Source organism: Diuraphis noxia, unplaced genomic scaffold (assembly GCF_037042655.1).
Source record: "Diuraphis noxia isolate RWA-SAM2 unplaced genomic scaffold, SU_Dnox_SAM2 contig0001, whole genome shotgun sequence".
NCBI classification, from domain to species: domain Eukaryota; kingdom Metazoa; phylum Arthropoda; class Insecta; order Hemiptera; family Aphididae; genus Diuraphis; species Diuraphis noxia.
The window spans coordinates 72,005,039-72,021,129 of NW_028301711.1; the positions used below are offsets into that span (position 1 = coordinate 72,005,039).

The 16,091-nt window shown below is 29.9% G+C and overlaps 1 protein-coding gene across 2 annotated transcripts in view; it reads right to left on the minus strand.

The window, feature by feature from the left end:
- Window positions 1-3,097: 3,097 nt before the first annotated feature.
- The window catches only part of LOC107169611 (solute carrier family 23 member 2), a 61,844-nt gene continuing 48,850 nt past the window's right edge, over window positions 3,098-16,091 (minus strand). For both annotated transcript variants that reach the window (XM_089216599.1, XM_089216592.1), the window contains exons 11-15: window positions 15,819-15,966; window positions 5,485-5,564; window positions 5,081-5,222; window positions 4,881-5,001; window positions 3,098-3,216 (exon numbers count right to left, since the gene is read on the minus strand). In XM_089216599.1, the coding sequence (XP_089072725.1) occupies window positions 3,159-3,216; window positions 4,881-5,001; window positions 5,081-5,222; window positions 5,485-5,564; window positions 15,819-15,966 (549 nt within the window). In that variant the 3' untranslated portion in view covers window positions 3,098-3,158. The remainder of the gene's footprint in view (window positions 3,217-4,880; window positions 5,002-5,080; window positions 5,223-5,484; window positions 5,565-15,818; window positions 15,967-16,091) is intronic.

The following is a 16,091-nucleotide window of genomic DNA, read 5'->3' on the forward strand; positions in this document are numbered from 1 at the left end:
ATGATAATCCTTTAAAGTTTCAAACTCATCAAATTATGAAATAAAAATTATTTCATCAATAATAATAAGGTGCTTATAGTGGCTTCACATATGTAATAAAACATTATATCCCAAAACAAATAAACACTAATTTAAAATTTACTATTTGGTAAATAGCAATGTGTGTAATAGCCTCTATACAATTTATACATATTAGTAAAAGATATAATATCTATCAGCAAATTGTAATTGCTATTTACTAAAATATCCACTGGGTCCACTGCGGGTTCTGAAGTTTCTGGTTCACACAATTTTAATGGAATTGCTCCCTTTCTTAATTTGTGTTTTTTTAAGCATATCGATAAATTAAAATAATACCTACAGACTACAACATATTTTAACACATAGGTACATAGTGTATTGAATAATATCATATCATTCATAATACAACAAATTCTTATTGTATGTAGCTCAATAAAGAAGTAAACTTATGGTGTACTTATTAAGTCCTTCACCAGACTCCCATGTGCTAATAATATCACATTCTTTAAAATGTGAGGCGCACACTCTAAAACTTTTTTTTAATTTAATACCTAGACCATCCTCCCAAAGTTTTTATATTTCGTCCTCTTTAGAAACGCCAAAAAGAGTTTTGGACGCACAATGAGACTCATGAATTGCACAATAATTAGGCATAATGACCAAAAAGGCAATAAACGTAATTGAATATTCACAAAACCAATTATCAAACACAGACTACAGTGATGAGATTTCGTTTAAAAGATAATACATAAACATAACATTGTCATTTAATTATTATATAGATAGAGTATGAGATCAGTGAATCGTGATTATAATAATTGAGTTACTTATTAACTCAATTATATTATATTTATTATTGAAAATGCAATAATTTAATATTATGGCGGGAAATGGGAATATTTTAATACTGTAGTACCAATTAACAACCACCAAGAGCGTTAGTAGTAGTTCACTTTTTCGTTTGTTAGATAAGAACTCTCGTATACCGCCTTCTAACATTGCGTAGTATAGCCCGATGTGCAACCATTCTATCTTAAGCCGTGGTTGCGACACAATAGCTGCCGGTCGGATTGCACCGTCGTTCGAGGAAGACGTGCCACTAGCGGTACCGACAGTGCAACCTGTACCCACATAATTGTGAATACCCCTAATTATGCGATACTGACCTGCCCCACTCACACAATACGACGTCCACAACCAGCGGCTGGACACCACCGAACATCGTCCCAAAGCATTTTTTTTTTCTCTTCAAAACCGGTGAGTGGACACAACGTCTGAACGATCACGGCTATCGACTCTACCACATCCGTCTCGCGTCTACGTTCATTACATTTTGTCCAAGACCGGCTGATCAACTATATGATGGGCTAAGGACACTACACGGGCCTAATGAGGACCAGAGTTCCGGTCAGCTACTATTTTCCGCAGCACGACGGGTGATGCCACCCGCTTGTGTGTTGGCGGTTACTCAGCCCACCCGTCCCGCTGTCAAAAGGGCCACAGCTCAACACGTCCGGTGTAACGTATCAACATAATATTCCCCCCCCCCCCCAGGTCCTTCTCATTTATGGCTGTTATATTATATTTCTTTAATTATTATTTATAATTATTATTTTCGTTTCAATATCATGCGGTAACCCAACGGTGGCCATATTATTATTATTCTTACATTATTATTAAGATCACCACAGGTGATGGCGGGCCTCGTGGGCCGACCTGGTATTATTACGCACTAGTCGTGTGTGCCCTATTCCTATAACTGCCGTGTGCCAAAACAATTATTATTTCAAAACTTTTTAAATATTGTACTCTTGTGTGCGGGAGCCACACCATACTATTTAACCATTATTATTGTCGTGTTTGTTGTTTAATATAAATTATTACTATTATTATTATTACCCTAAATTCAGTTTTTATTATCTATTTACTAAATGGCGTTTCATTACCCCATATAGTGTTAAAACCTACGAGTTCCGCCGCAACAATCTCAGGTTTGTTGTGCGGCGCGGCTCGTAGGTCACAGCTTGAGTGTTCCCCTCACGTTGTGGGTGGTGTGGGCCCTCAGAAAGCTCCGTATTCTCACAAGTTCCAGATATGAGATACGTTGTAGATAATATTTTTTTCTTAAATCGGGACTACAGTGATATATTATTATATATTAGCGTATAGACCAGCCACCAGCGGTTCCCAACTTGTGTACCACGGTGCCCTCTGGGCACTGCAAGCTCATTTAAGGGGTGCCACGGCTCGTCCGAGAATGAAAAAAATTATTAAATTATATATTAAAAATTGAAAATTTATTGTAGTTAAAAAGACAAAAAATTATTTTACGTACAAATTTAACGTATACGTTCCTCGTGATATTCACAGAAGGGCACCTAACAAAATGTGTACAAACACTAGGGCACCGCTGATCTAACATAAAATTGAATCATGCAGTAGATACTAAGGTCTCATATGTTATTATAATGGTACCCCTAACTAATTCATGCATTATCCTCTACACAGCGCTGTATCCCGTCTCATGTATAACGTTGATAGAACGAATCCTAAACGAATAACCACATCGACGATCAAAACTAAACAGACAACGACAATTCATGCTGTTTTGGGAGACACATCAAGAGTCGTGAACTAAAAGATTAAATAGATGTAAGAAAGTAACTGAAAATACTTTTGGTTTATTGTGTTTATATTTGACTGAAACATTGCCAAGTTAATTTTAAATTAGTCTTAACTAGCTTAGGTAAAATGGAAATAAAATAATATTAATATTATGCAAAACGGGAACGAATGGATACAACACATGGCAGGTTCAGCATTCTCTGATAACTTCTACATATTTTTTCTTTATTACCTGGGTAGATAGTTAAGAACCTCATTTTTTTAAATACCTACCTACTTTGTTGATTGTTGATACTTAAAACTAAAGTTTTATAATATCGGATAAGTAAAAGTATGTAAATCAATTATTTTATGAAAAATCCACATATGTTTGATTGAATTTTATTAATATATTTTCATATATATTATGATGTATCAGGTTTACAAATTATAAAATAAATTACACGAGTCATAAACCAATAAGCAATTTTATATAATTTACCATAAAACATGTTAATAATACGTTGACAATTCTAATTTTTCTTTGGTCTGTAGGTTGGTAAAAATGGAACTGAATATGTCCACTTCATTCTGAAAAATATTAAAATATTAAATTGGCATGTGTAAAATACCCCCATATGGCCTAAGACACCGCCAAGTCAATTTCGAATACTTTGCAGAAAAATGGGTTTTTATACTAAAAATTATCTTAAAATTTTAACAAATCGTATATTTTATTTTTAAAGTATGATAATATAATATATATTTCCTATATAGGTACTTCCAAATTCTATTCTAATTCAAATTTTTGAAAAAAATAAGTTTTGTATTAATTTAGGTATTAAAAATGTTGCAGTTATTGATGTTGACGTGTTGTGGTATCAATTATCAAATACCTATTATCTAACCTATATTTTGTATACGTATATAATATTATAGGTATCGCTCTTCAAAAAAAGTAGGTTTGAAAATTATTATTGTATTTGTTATGCTTTGTGTAAAATGTGAAGTGTGTTTTCCTCAAATAAAATATTGTTGCTTCTAGTAATTTTATAGTATTACATTGATTAACTAATATAAACATAGCACAGTTTTAAAATATTAAATATTAAAATATAAAAGTAAATAAATGATGGAATGGACAATTGTAGATAACAAAATATCAAAATAGCACATAGCTACAACCAACTGGAACATTTAAGATTAGAAGGTAGGTAATTAAAAAGAAAATGTCAATCGTTTCAAGCAAGAAGTAAGCATTAAGCATATATATCACAGTAAAGAAAACTGATTCAAAAAAAAACTTGTACATGATTAAGATTAAAATTTTAAGTATTGATGAACTTCGAATAATAAACGCAAAACAATTTGTGTACAATTGCGTTAGATAATTGCTTCCAAGGTAGATCGAAGCAATGAAGAACTATGACATTGATCAGCCATCCAAAATTTATAATTATAATTTAATACTAAAATAAATACAGCGATTCATAGTGAAAAACCTAGCATAAAAAATATGTGTACACTGTAAAACTTAAAGAAGCTAATATTTCTAGGTTTTCTAAAGATGATTTCGGGATTGTAAATTTATTGAATAAATCAAAGACTTCAAAACACAAGTTACTAGCACAAGTACTAGATAAACTTACAACAATACTGTCTTACGATTTTTACTGTGTGGGTGTATAAATATTTTGACTGAATTGTGTGTATTTAAATTATTTTTGTACAAAATGTTTCAATACATTGCAAACGAAGCTAGAAGTATTTCATCTATGAAAAAAATTTTCATGGAATAGTAAAAATAATTTTAATTATTATGACTGTATTATATTTTACTGTTTTTTATACTGTATTATATAATATTACAATAATAATTGTTTTTAATTTTAATTTGTTGGTTTGAACCAAAAATTAATTATTGTAAATTTGTATGAAACCAAAAAAGCTAGTAGAGATGAGCCAAAAGGTATGGCTAAAGAAATGAAAAAAAAAATATCGGAGAAAAATGTTATTGGACAACGTATAAGCATTACTTTGTATGAAATATTGGAATATGTATTAGAACAAATGGACTGTGTCATCTTCATACAAGATGAAAATTAGACCACTAATAACCGATAAAGTAGATGAGTTTAATGTTCACCAGGTTCGGTATGTAATAAGTATAGGTATAGATATGATTTATGATTTTCATAAAACTCGAAGTTACTTATCGTGTAATACGTCCCAAAACAATTAATTCAAATACTAACTTCCTTATCGCATTCATGCCCACCGGAAAATCATAAGTGCTCGTTTCTTCGCCCGTCGTCGGTTCACTAGTTAGATTCATTTCATTGGCCCATGATATGAGACCCCTCTCTTCCGGAGTGCCTATATTAACGATAACATGTATACGTCTATTTATACGATTCGTGAGTTATATCGTTCCGTTTTAATAGCATAGTCGTACCTGGTATGGTGTTGTCCAAGAAGCATCCGATTAAACCACCGACTAATATACTGGTACTACAAATTACTGTCAACACACTGTCCAATATTTCGTTTCCTGTTTGAATTGCATTTGGATGAGCGATGAGCCATTTCGGTAAAACCTGAAATCGTACATGATCAATCAAATTGACGTTAGCTTAGAATAATTGTTTGATGAAAAATCAGTAAATTAATTAACTTTATACTTTCACGACTCTTAGTCAGACTTGAGAGACATGACATATTTTACATTACTTGGATTTTATTGAAATATAGAAATTTAGCATAATGATTTACCTAAATACTTAAGCTTTTATCTTAATAAAATAAGTTACATATTTGTTCCATTTTTGGTTTATGATTAAGAAATGAGAAATAACTTACCAGCGAAAAGAACATTGAAAATCCTATAATATACAAATTCCTGGATGAGTTCAACTGAACGTATTGCAAAGCTGATAAACCTACAAAAACAATCATTAATTAATTTCAAATATATATAATTATAATTAAATTGAAAATATCGTTCATGCTCATCATTATATCAATTCACAGATGTTAAATGTATATTTAGGAAGGATTTCCCGTTTTGGAAATCATACTTATAGTTATACTTTATACTTTTACTTATATTTTTATGTTATGTTAAACTAGTGAAGTCACAATCCTACGGCACATAGCACGGAATTCAGTCGGTTTGGTACGATTACTAATTAATCCGCCGAAAGTTCAGTTTTGCGTGGGGTAGCTCGTTGATTCCCGTTGCAGCGCGGACATTCTCAGCTATTGTGAGTGTTTATTTCATGCACCTGAGGAAACCTGTGCAACGAGCCTAGGTAGTAATCTACCTTGAGTATATTATTTGAAAGAGTAAAACATTTTCTATTAAACAGCGTGGTAACAATTTTAAAAATGAATGATGATATTTAATTTAAAATTCAAACTAAAGATATACTGATAAGTAATATATCTTTAATCCTATAAGTAGTGTTATATATTAAGGCTATATGTTTAGTATATTAAATGAATAGATTTAATGAATCAGTATATATTTACAGCTTCAAGATTAATAGATATGTATTTTACTATTTTTTATAATACATACTACTAATAAAATAGAATATCAGATTATTTGTTAATTGTTTAGCACAATCTGAAAACGACATAGTGGTAAATCATTCTAGAATGTATAAGCTTTGAGGTAGCTTAAGATTAATAAGCTTTCTGAACTAAATTCATATTTTTTAATTTTCTTTATCATTGAAGTTATAACAGCTGTTAAACAGTTTATTCTTCTCCACCAGTGCCAACGTAATGAATGCATAATCATTATCATATTTTATTTATATTTCTTTTAATGCCTCTTTACTAATAATAACAATGAACATGGAAAGTGGAAATTCGTAACACGGTTAACCTAACTTCCCCTGACGGACACCTTCCAATAGCGGATGATTTATTGGGACGAAGATATTCTTTACTTTCCAATGTAAAAACCACCTAATAATGGAACCTACTTTAAAATTAATTTGAAAATAATGACAAAATTATGACAGAAAAACAGTAGATCGTCAATCAGAATCAGTCAATCAATTAGAACCTCTTAAAGTCATTATAGGACAACAACATAAAATAAAATAACGAAAAATAAAAACCATTATGACGAAAATATCAATACCTTAGTTGTCAGTTTTTTATGCATTTTGTTAGTTAATTAGTGACCGTTTTCGACGCGAAGAGCTCGTTACACCGTAAGAGGTGAAAAAATAGATTTTAGATTTCCGTAAAATCAACATAATCCTTATGAGTCTTAAGTTCCACGTTATTAAAACATAGATCGTAGATATTGAATCTAACACAAAATTACAAAATATAATTATCAAATATGCAGAGCAAGACATCTTTAATGCCAACGAGACTGGGCTTTTTTATCGAGTTCTACACAACAAAACTGTGACATTTAAAATGAAACATGCGGTGGTGGAAAAGTATAAAAAAGAAACTATTGACTGTGCTTTTGTGCTGTAATATAACAGATAAATTTGAACGTGCTATCATCATAGGTAAAGTAAATTACTAAGAAGTATCAAAAAAATTGGGCGTAAATACATTATCTGTTGAATGGTATTGGAATAAAAATGTCTGGATGACGATACAGATTATTCAGGGCAGGCTCAAGTGAAAATATTAGCACCCCTAAAATAATAGTATTGTCACTTTTTTGAAAATGTCACCACCCTAGGCGTACGCCTGTGTCGCCTTCCCTATAACCAGGCTTGAGATTATTACAGTGGTTTACGAAATTCGAAAAAAAAATGATAAAAAGTCTTAGAAAAGAGCTATTTTTTGTTAACAACTCCTCATCCCTATCGTCAACATTAAATATTGAGATGGTTTTTTTATCTTCCACAAAGAACGTCTTAGTGTCCTCTAGACCATTCAAAAAGCTCTATTGTAAGTAACTACTACAAAAAGCTGTAGCTGATTTAAGTGCTGGTGAGTCTAGTACTATTAATGAATTGGTCACTTTGTATTGGGTGACTTCTGCTCAAACCATCAAACACACGTATAGCCTAAAATTGTAAAAAAGTAATTCTTGTGATGTGGATTCAGACACGGGCGAAACATTAATACCAAATCGGAAATTGGAGATAAAGAACTTTTATCACTCATGGCAATGATTGACAGCAGTGTTAAACCAAGCTCTTATATTACTTTGGACAACATCGTTATCACTTATAACGATTATCTTATAATTACAACGACATCTGTTGATCTCGACGAGCTTGAAGAAACTGATTAGGAATATGAAATTACAAAACTACAGATTAAGAGTGTACAGGACGTTTGACTATTTGACAGGACATTGACTGTTATAATGGACCTAGGTTGTTTCATATTGTCAATAGAGGTAGAAATCAGTAATTTTTTCTTTATAACTTAACTTTGGCCAATTAAATTAATAACGACATTGTTATATGTGACATATGTTATATGACGGCATGGTTATAAACAAACCTAGATGAACTTTTGTTTTTTATATAGTTGAATTATATTTAAATATGTTCAATTATCTTTTTTTAGATAAATATTATATTATGTCCTTTTGTACCATTAAAAATATGAAAGATAATAATGTAAATATAATAATTATAATCAAATTAAACATGGTACAAATTTTTCTATTTAATACATTTACCTTGCAGGTTGCAATACGTAATTTACTACATCTCTTTATCAATTTAAAAAATCTACCTCATTCGAATAACGTGATACCCGCATGTGTTGTCTAACCTAACCGTAAAACATATCAAAACTGTTTTGCACGAAATAAGTTTTCCCCCTCAGTATTTATAATAGAATTATCAGAATTCTACAACGCATAGGTAAAAACTTTATCTGTGTCGTATCGTCGTTATTTTTTTGATGACATAAATATAATTAAAGTTATCATCTTAAAAAAATACATTAATTTATATTTTTTTATTTAATTATTAAAAATTATTGGTTCGTGCCATCAAAAAATAACGACGTTATTACTCAGATAAAGTTCTTGCATATGCGTTGTGAAATTCTGATAATTTTATCCCTCGCAAGTACAGTTTTTACTATGTTCTACCATTCATTATAGAATAGACAGATAGCCCATACAATGTAAATATTTGGAGACTACGCGTAGAATGCAACCACTATGGACCGCTAGTGTTTTTGGGTTGCAAGGATGGTTGTAGAGGTGGTACCTCCATAATAGATGTTTGTTATGGCTATGCGGGGAAGGGAGGATGGCTTATCGTGCGAGGATGATCTAAAAATAGAATAACAATAAGAAACTCAAGATATACTAAAATTATTGGAATTAATAATATTATTTTATTATCATTCATTACTATCTTTTTACTGTAGAGCAATCTACCATCCGAATTTTCTTGTTTTCCGAGTTATAGTTTCATTAAAAATTACAAATTATGAAACATGTCTGGACACAAGTATCAATATTTAAATTGTAGAAAATCTAAGAAAATGTTTCCAAATTTAAAAATGTATCGTTTTCCAAAAGACGACAGAAAAGATATATGGATAATACATTCAGGTAAGTAATTAATTTAAAATTTAAATTTTTCTATACTATTGCAAATAATTATAATTTATACATATTTTTTTATATCTAAACAGGAAACACAAGTTTGTTTTCTGTCTATTCAGATAAACTCCATAATAGGTACATTTGTCGAGAACATTTCCCATCCGAAAGCTTTGTACCTACAGAATTTTATCATAATCATTTGATAGATACTGCTATTCCTTATAATTATTAATCTGAAACACAGCCATCTACATCATCAATCATTAACCAAAATGATGAATCTGAACAGGAGTATAATATTATAATGTCAACACCAGCTAAAACATATACACACTCAAAATCAGACATGGTAGAGTTAGTATTTCCAAGCCCCTTTAAAATTTTTCTACACCTCAAAAAATTTAAATAACAAATTTAATAGACATGTATAGCCCAAATTTAAAAAGGAAATCTGATTTTGTAGAAATAGAAACACCTAGAAAAATCAATTTAAAACAAAAATTAAAACAAATTAATTCATACTAAAATAACTCGTATTTAAAAATTAAAAAAAAAGAGTTAATACTTTTAATACAGTGGCGTAACTATGGGGTAGCGAGGGGTAGTGATCGTGACTCCAAACATTTTTATGGGGTCGCAAGAGTATCATTTTGCTACCCCAAAATTATTTATATAATTTAATAAAAAAAATCCGCGTCAGTGTATTTACTATTTATTTATCTTTAAATAGTTATCAGGAAAAAAATACGTTATTTGTGAATTTTCGTGTTATAAAATTGTAAGTATAATGATTATTTTAAAATAATTTAGGAAGAAGTTATATGCGTATAAGTGGTACTCACCCATTATGCTTATTGGAAAAGGTGAAGCATATAAAAGTGTTCGTTACCCCAAACATTTGCTGCTAGTTACGCCACTGCTTTTAAAACCCACAATAATGTTAAGAACTCAATAAATATGAATAACTTTCCATCAATTAATTAACAGATAGGTGTTTTCCGTGAACATAAGATGAAAAAAATTTAGCTTTAAATTTGTATAATAAATCACCAACAGCATATACATTTTTACGTTCCCAAAAAGTTAATTTACCTGGGCCATCAACTATTCGTCGTTGGTTTGGTAAATCAAAATTCTTATCAGGTTTTAGTAAATTATTTTTCTGTCATATACAAAAATAATTTCAGTTATCTGGTTACAAAGAAAAAGCTTGTACTATTTGTTTTGAAGAAATGTATATAAAAGAATTTATAGAATATTCCAAAGAATTTGATTTTATAGTAGGTTTTGAAGACTTGGGTCATTATGGGAAGACCAAAGTTTGTCGGTTCTGAAAAAAACCGTTTAATAAAATCGAAGCAAATAGACTTTAAAAAAAGCCTATTTAGAAATTCAACTGAAAAGAACTATTTAAAAATCAACGCAAAGTCCTGAAAATAACTAATATGATCGACTCTAAGTCCTGAAAACAACTATTTTATGTATTTGATGTGAATTGTCCTAAAATGGACAGTTCATACTGCTTCTATATTGTTTTATGCAAATAGGTACAATGCCAGAACAAGAAAAAATGGATTTAATTTCTCTGAATATGGTTTAATATTTTGAATTTTGTGGTAGCTGAAAATAATTTTGTTTTATTAAATATTTTATAAATTAAAAGTTGTTCAATTATGTACATTTTATAACCTATGCAGTCTATCAATGATTCATCAAGCAATTTTTTAATTCTATTATTATTTGTTAAGCGCACAGTTAGTTGAAATTCTATTTTATTTTTATGCAATTAATTTTTAAAATTGTTTTCAAAGATATTTAAAATTTTATTTACTACATTATTTAAGCTATTTGATGATGCTTTAAGCCCACTTCATTTTTAATTGAATTATAATTTTTATTAAGAAGATACAACTGCTTTTTATAATTTAAGTTTTTATCGACAAATAATTCAAATTGACATTAGTTACAATTCAATTTTTTCATACATTTATAGCCCAAATATGTAACAGAACAGTCTTCTAAAGTAACATCATTATTACTAGGTATCAGTATTATTTGATTTCTCGTCAGATGAAAAAAAAAAACAGAGAGATAAATTAGAATAACATTTTGTGTCTGAATTCTGAATCAGATGATAATGGCGAACTGTTAAAATTTATTTTATTTAGTGGTCTTATTGGGTCAATTATAACTGAATTATCATCTACTTTGGTTACCTCATAATTTGACCATTTTGTAGTACATTTAGAAAAAAATACAATTACTTCTTATGGAAGTTCTGATTGTTCTAGCTGTTAGGTTAGTTATATAACCATCATTTTGTCGAAAAATACTAAAAAGATTTTCTAAAATATCCTGATTTAAACAATTAGTCATTAAAAATACAATACCGTTAGATTTTTCTGCTTCGAAAAATTACAATACACCATTAATGGTCTGTGTAAATCCATTAAAACAGGGAGGTTGTGATAATTTCCCTTTTTTTAATTTTTGTAAATTTGTGAAGTATTGTGAAGCTTCAAATAAAATTTTTTTACCGTACCGAAATCAGTTAATGCACAGAGATATGGATTATGACTCTATAAGGATTTGCTATTAAGACAATCAAATAAATGATTAATAAACTCAATAAAATCTGCAATATTTGATGAAGTGTTACTTTGAAGTTGTCCTGTTTGTATACAAGTTCGGATTGCTGAGGCCATGGAATTGCTTGATAATTCTACTGCTAATTTAACACGCATTTTTTGAAAAGAATTAGGGTAGACATACGCATCTGTTATTTTGATGAGAGACTTACTTTTATGATTTTGTTTGTCCAACTCATATGTTTTTTTTTTATCATCAAATGAGATTATTTTATTATCTTTTATATAACAGGCATTAATTAAATTATTTATTATACTTTTAAGTAAATGTGGAACATCAAACAAACAAAAGATTTTATTGTTGTTGATAAAAAAAAAAAAAATGGATTTTCTTCTGAAACATTTAATGAATTTAAAGTGCTTTGATTATTTGTGCATTGATTGCAAACTATAATTTTGGGACACAATTTAACCTCATATAACTTTTGTAAATCAACTATTAAAATTTTTAAAAACGTTGTGTAAACTCCAGAATGAACAAGAAAATATGCAATTGGAAATTTCCATGGAGTACAATTTTTTTTATTCCTTAAACCAAGTATTTTATTTCAAATCCAGTTTAGCAATCTTTGTCTATCTTCACTCAGAATTGTTTTTCATCAAATTATATTATAGGCTTATAGTTAATTTCTAAATTTAACATATTCAATATATACTTAATAATAAAACACAACTATTATTTTATTCATAAATTATATTAATAATTTAATTAAGTATATTATTTATGTTAATGCATTTTTATTCATTTTAAAATTTAAACATAAAATAATTTCTTTTCTTTCATAAAGTATTAAAATACAATAAAAACAAAAACTACAATATGGTCAAAGATTTGCTTTAGTGTTAAAATTTGGTAAATCTAGTGTAATATGTAATAATGTAATTTTTAAAGAAATATTCCCGTCCAAAGCAGATTTTACTGAATCATAACATTGCAAAAAAAATTGATTTTTCGTTATGAAATAAAATATTGCTTTCTGATCGCGTACAACATGATATAAAAATTAACAATATTGTGATGATAGCGATATCGCAATGTTCAGAAAATATAGGTTTATGTTGATCCAAGATAAAATAATTTATAGGCTTATAGCTTTTTCTGTCACTGCCACAAAACCAGTCAAGGAATATGTTATTTGCCGTCAGTAGTAATAATTTAATATTAATTCATACAACGCTACCTATCGGCAGCTATAATAAATAAAATTGTAGTCGCCGAAAATCCCTATATCTGTCTATCTGTCTACTCTATAATCAATGGTTCTACATTTATAAGACGGAGACAACACATACGGGTATCAAAGTATCACGTCCTCTTAAGTCTAATCAAATACATTTTGTAAAGTTATAAGTAGGTAACGCGGATGATTTGCTTATTTAAGAACTTGATTTTAAATTCTAATTACATACCAAATTAATAATACGAGGCATATCCAGAAAGTAAGAGTACCTACTCAATTTTTGTATTTAAAAATAAAAAATAGGACATTGTAGGTATACATATTAATTATTTTTCCACATAGTCACCTTCCCGTTCTATGCATTTTGTAAGCCGTGGCCCAAGCTTCCTCATAGAACTCTTCCATCTCCTTCGTCCACTTCAAGACCTCTTGTTTCACCCCCTCATCGGTTTGAAATTTTTTTCCACCCATGTAAGTCTTCAGGAAGATACACACTCCATTCGTTAACATCTCCCTTCATTTGTTTTGAATTGCTCTCTTTAATTTTTGTAGGATCAAACAAGTATCGTGCTGGATTAATTGTCTCCGTCTGAGCCAAAAAATCAATCAAATTATCCTTTTTCGGTCCCAAAACACGGATGCCTTGATTTTTTTGTCCGAAATTGAAATTTTGAACTTTTTGGCAGAAGGGGAACCAGTGTGCCACCACTGTGATGACTATATTTTTGTCTCAGGGATGTAATAAGCCACCCATGTTTCATGACCAGTCACAATGGAACTCAGAAAATCCTCACCATCCAATTTAAATCGCTCAAAGAACTCGCGTGCGCTAGCGACCCGATTCAATTTGTACTGCTCTGTCAGTTGTTTTGGGACCCATCATTAACACAATTTTCGATATTCCAGAGTTTCTGTAATTGTTTCATGTAACAGAGATCTGGAACTTTGTGGAAACATTGCAGACATTTCGTCCACTGTCGATCGGCGGTCTTCACGAACAGTTTCGTTGATTTTTTGCACCAACTCATTTATCACAATTGATCAGCACTTCTTTGCTCGTCATGAATATTCGTTCTTCTTTTTTAAATTCACGAAACCACATGAATACGTTCGTTCGGTTCATAGCACCTTCGCCATACACAGTTTTGATCCGTGAAAAACTTCAGTTGAAATTTGTCCTTCCGCGAGAGGAGCCTTATGACAGCGCACGTTTCGCACTTGGCGGGATTTCTTATCGAAATTTTTCACAAAAACGAACATTACGAGCCAAGTTTTAGTACTGACGTTGATCGGTAGTGCTTTGAGTTGAGACCTCCCCCCCACTACCACTTAGTGTTGCCAACTTTTAGAAAAAAAATTCTCACAGTATGACAGCCCAACAGTACTCTTACTTTCTGGATATGCCTCGTACATAAATGAAGTAAATTTTAAAATTATAATTATCTGGTTTCTGGTTAAATATTTTTTTAAACATAATTTTAATTTGATTTAAAAAATTTGACTAACTTGCTGAAATTGAAAAATTGTCTTCAATAAAATGTAGTAAATAAATTTATTTTCGGAATACAATTTGAACTTAATATATTTATATGATTATAGTTCTTCTAGGACCTAGAACCATTAAACATGAAAATATATAATATTATGTTATTATATGTTTTCATGTTTAATGTATTGAGTACTTATTTCTAAATACATTTATTCATCTACCACTATACTCTGTCCCACGAGAGAATAGTCACTTTTCGTGCATCTCAAATGATTCAATTCGCACGTTGAGAACCACTTGATCACTCTAACAATGGTAAATGCGAAGCACTGATGAGAATCGGTCGGCAGACTGATATTCTCTCATAAGACAAAATATAAATGTGACCATAGGAGCAAATCGCAGGGTGGCTAAAAGAGCTTCCCCCCTAATTTATAAGAATTATTAATAACTCAATGTATGCATTTTCAAGGCTTAAGACGACGCTACACCCGCATATGTTGTCTCCATCTTACAAGTGCGTAACATACCAAATTTTATGTTCAGCAGATCACGTTTAGCTCCGTTAGTTTAAAATTTAGAGTAAATTAACCTCTTACAAAAATTAAAGGTAACATCATTATCGAGGGCATGACGTAGGCTTTTTATTATATTTTAATTTTAAAGTGAGTTATGAGTATTTTAAGATATACAAACAATTTACAATTTTAAAATAAACATCTCACTTTAAAATTAAAATATAATAAAAAGCCTACGTCATGCCCTCGATAATAATGTTACCTTTAATTTTTGTAAGAGGTCAATTTACTCTAAATTTTAAACTAACGGAGCTAAACGTGATCTGCTGAGCATAAAATTTGTTATGTTACGCACTTCTAAGACGGAGACAACGTATGCGGGTGTAGCGTCCTCTTAAGCTCTTCCACTAAATTGAACCAATTTGCTTCTGTTAATGGGACCCTGACTAAAACAGTTTATAAAAGTTTTATGCGCTAAGGTTTTACAAATAAAAAGTTCAAATATAATTTAAGATTCGTTAAGATAATTTATTAATTACCACGTAATTGCGTAACATTTAATAGTTTTACTGTAAAAAGTTAATTTAATTTTCATATTTTGTATTTGTTTTTTCAACTCTAGTAATAATTGTTTATGTAAAGTCCCATTAAAATCCGTTTTTGTAATAATAACATAATATGAATCACGAATTTTAAAATTATAAAAATTATATTTGATGAATACAAGTTTCTCTATTAGGTACTCAGTTACAGTTATTTGACAAATAGTGCAATTAAATTTTAACGTTAAATTATTACCAAATGCGCTTATCATTCCAAACATAATGCAAAACATGCCTCCTACAATAGGTTCGGGAATAATTATAAAAACTGCTCCAAATTTATTGACAACGCCTTGAATTAACATCAATGCACTAGCGTACTGGATTACACGCCTACTGCCAATCTGAATAAATAAACATAGATTTAAAAAAATTAATAAAGTTTTCGTAAATATTATCTAAAACATTTGATATTTTATAAGAGATAAAATAAATTATGATAGTTGCCAAAGTCGTTTTTTAACATCAT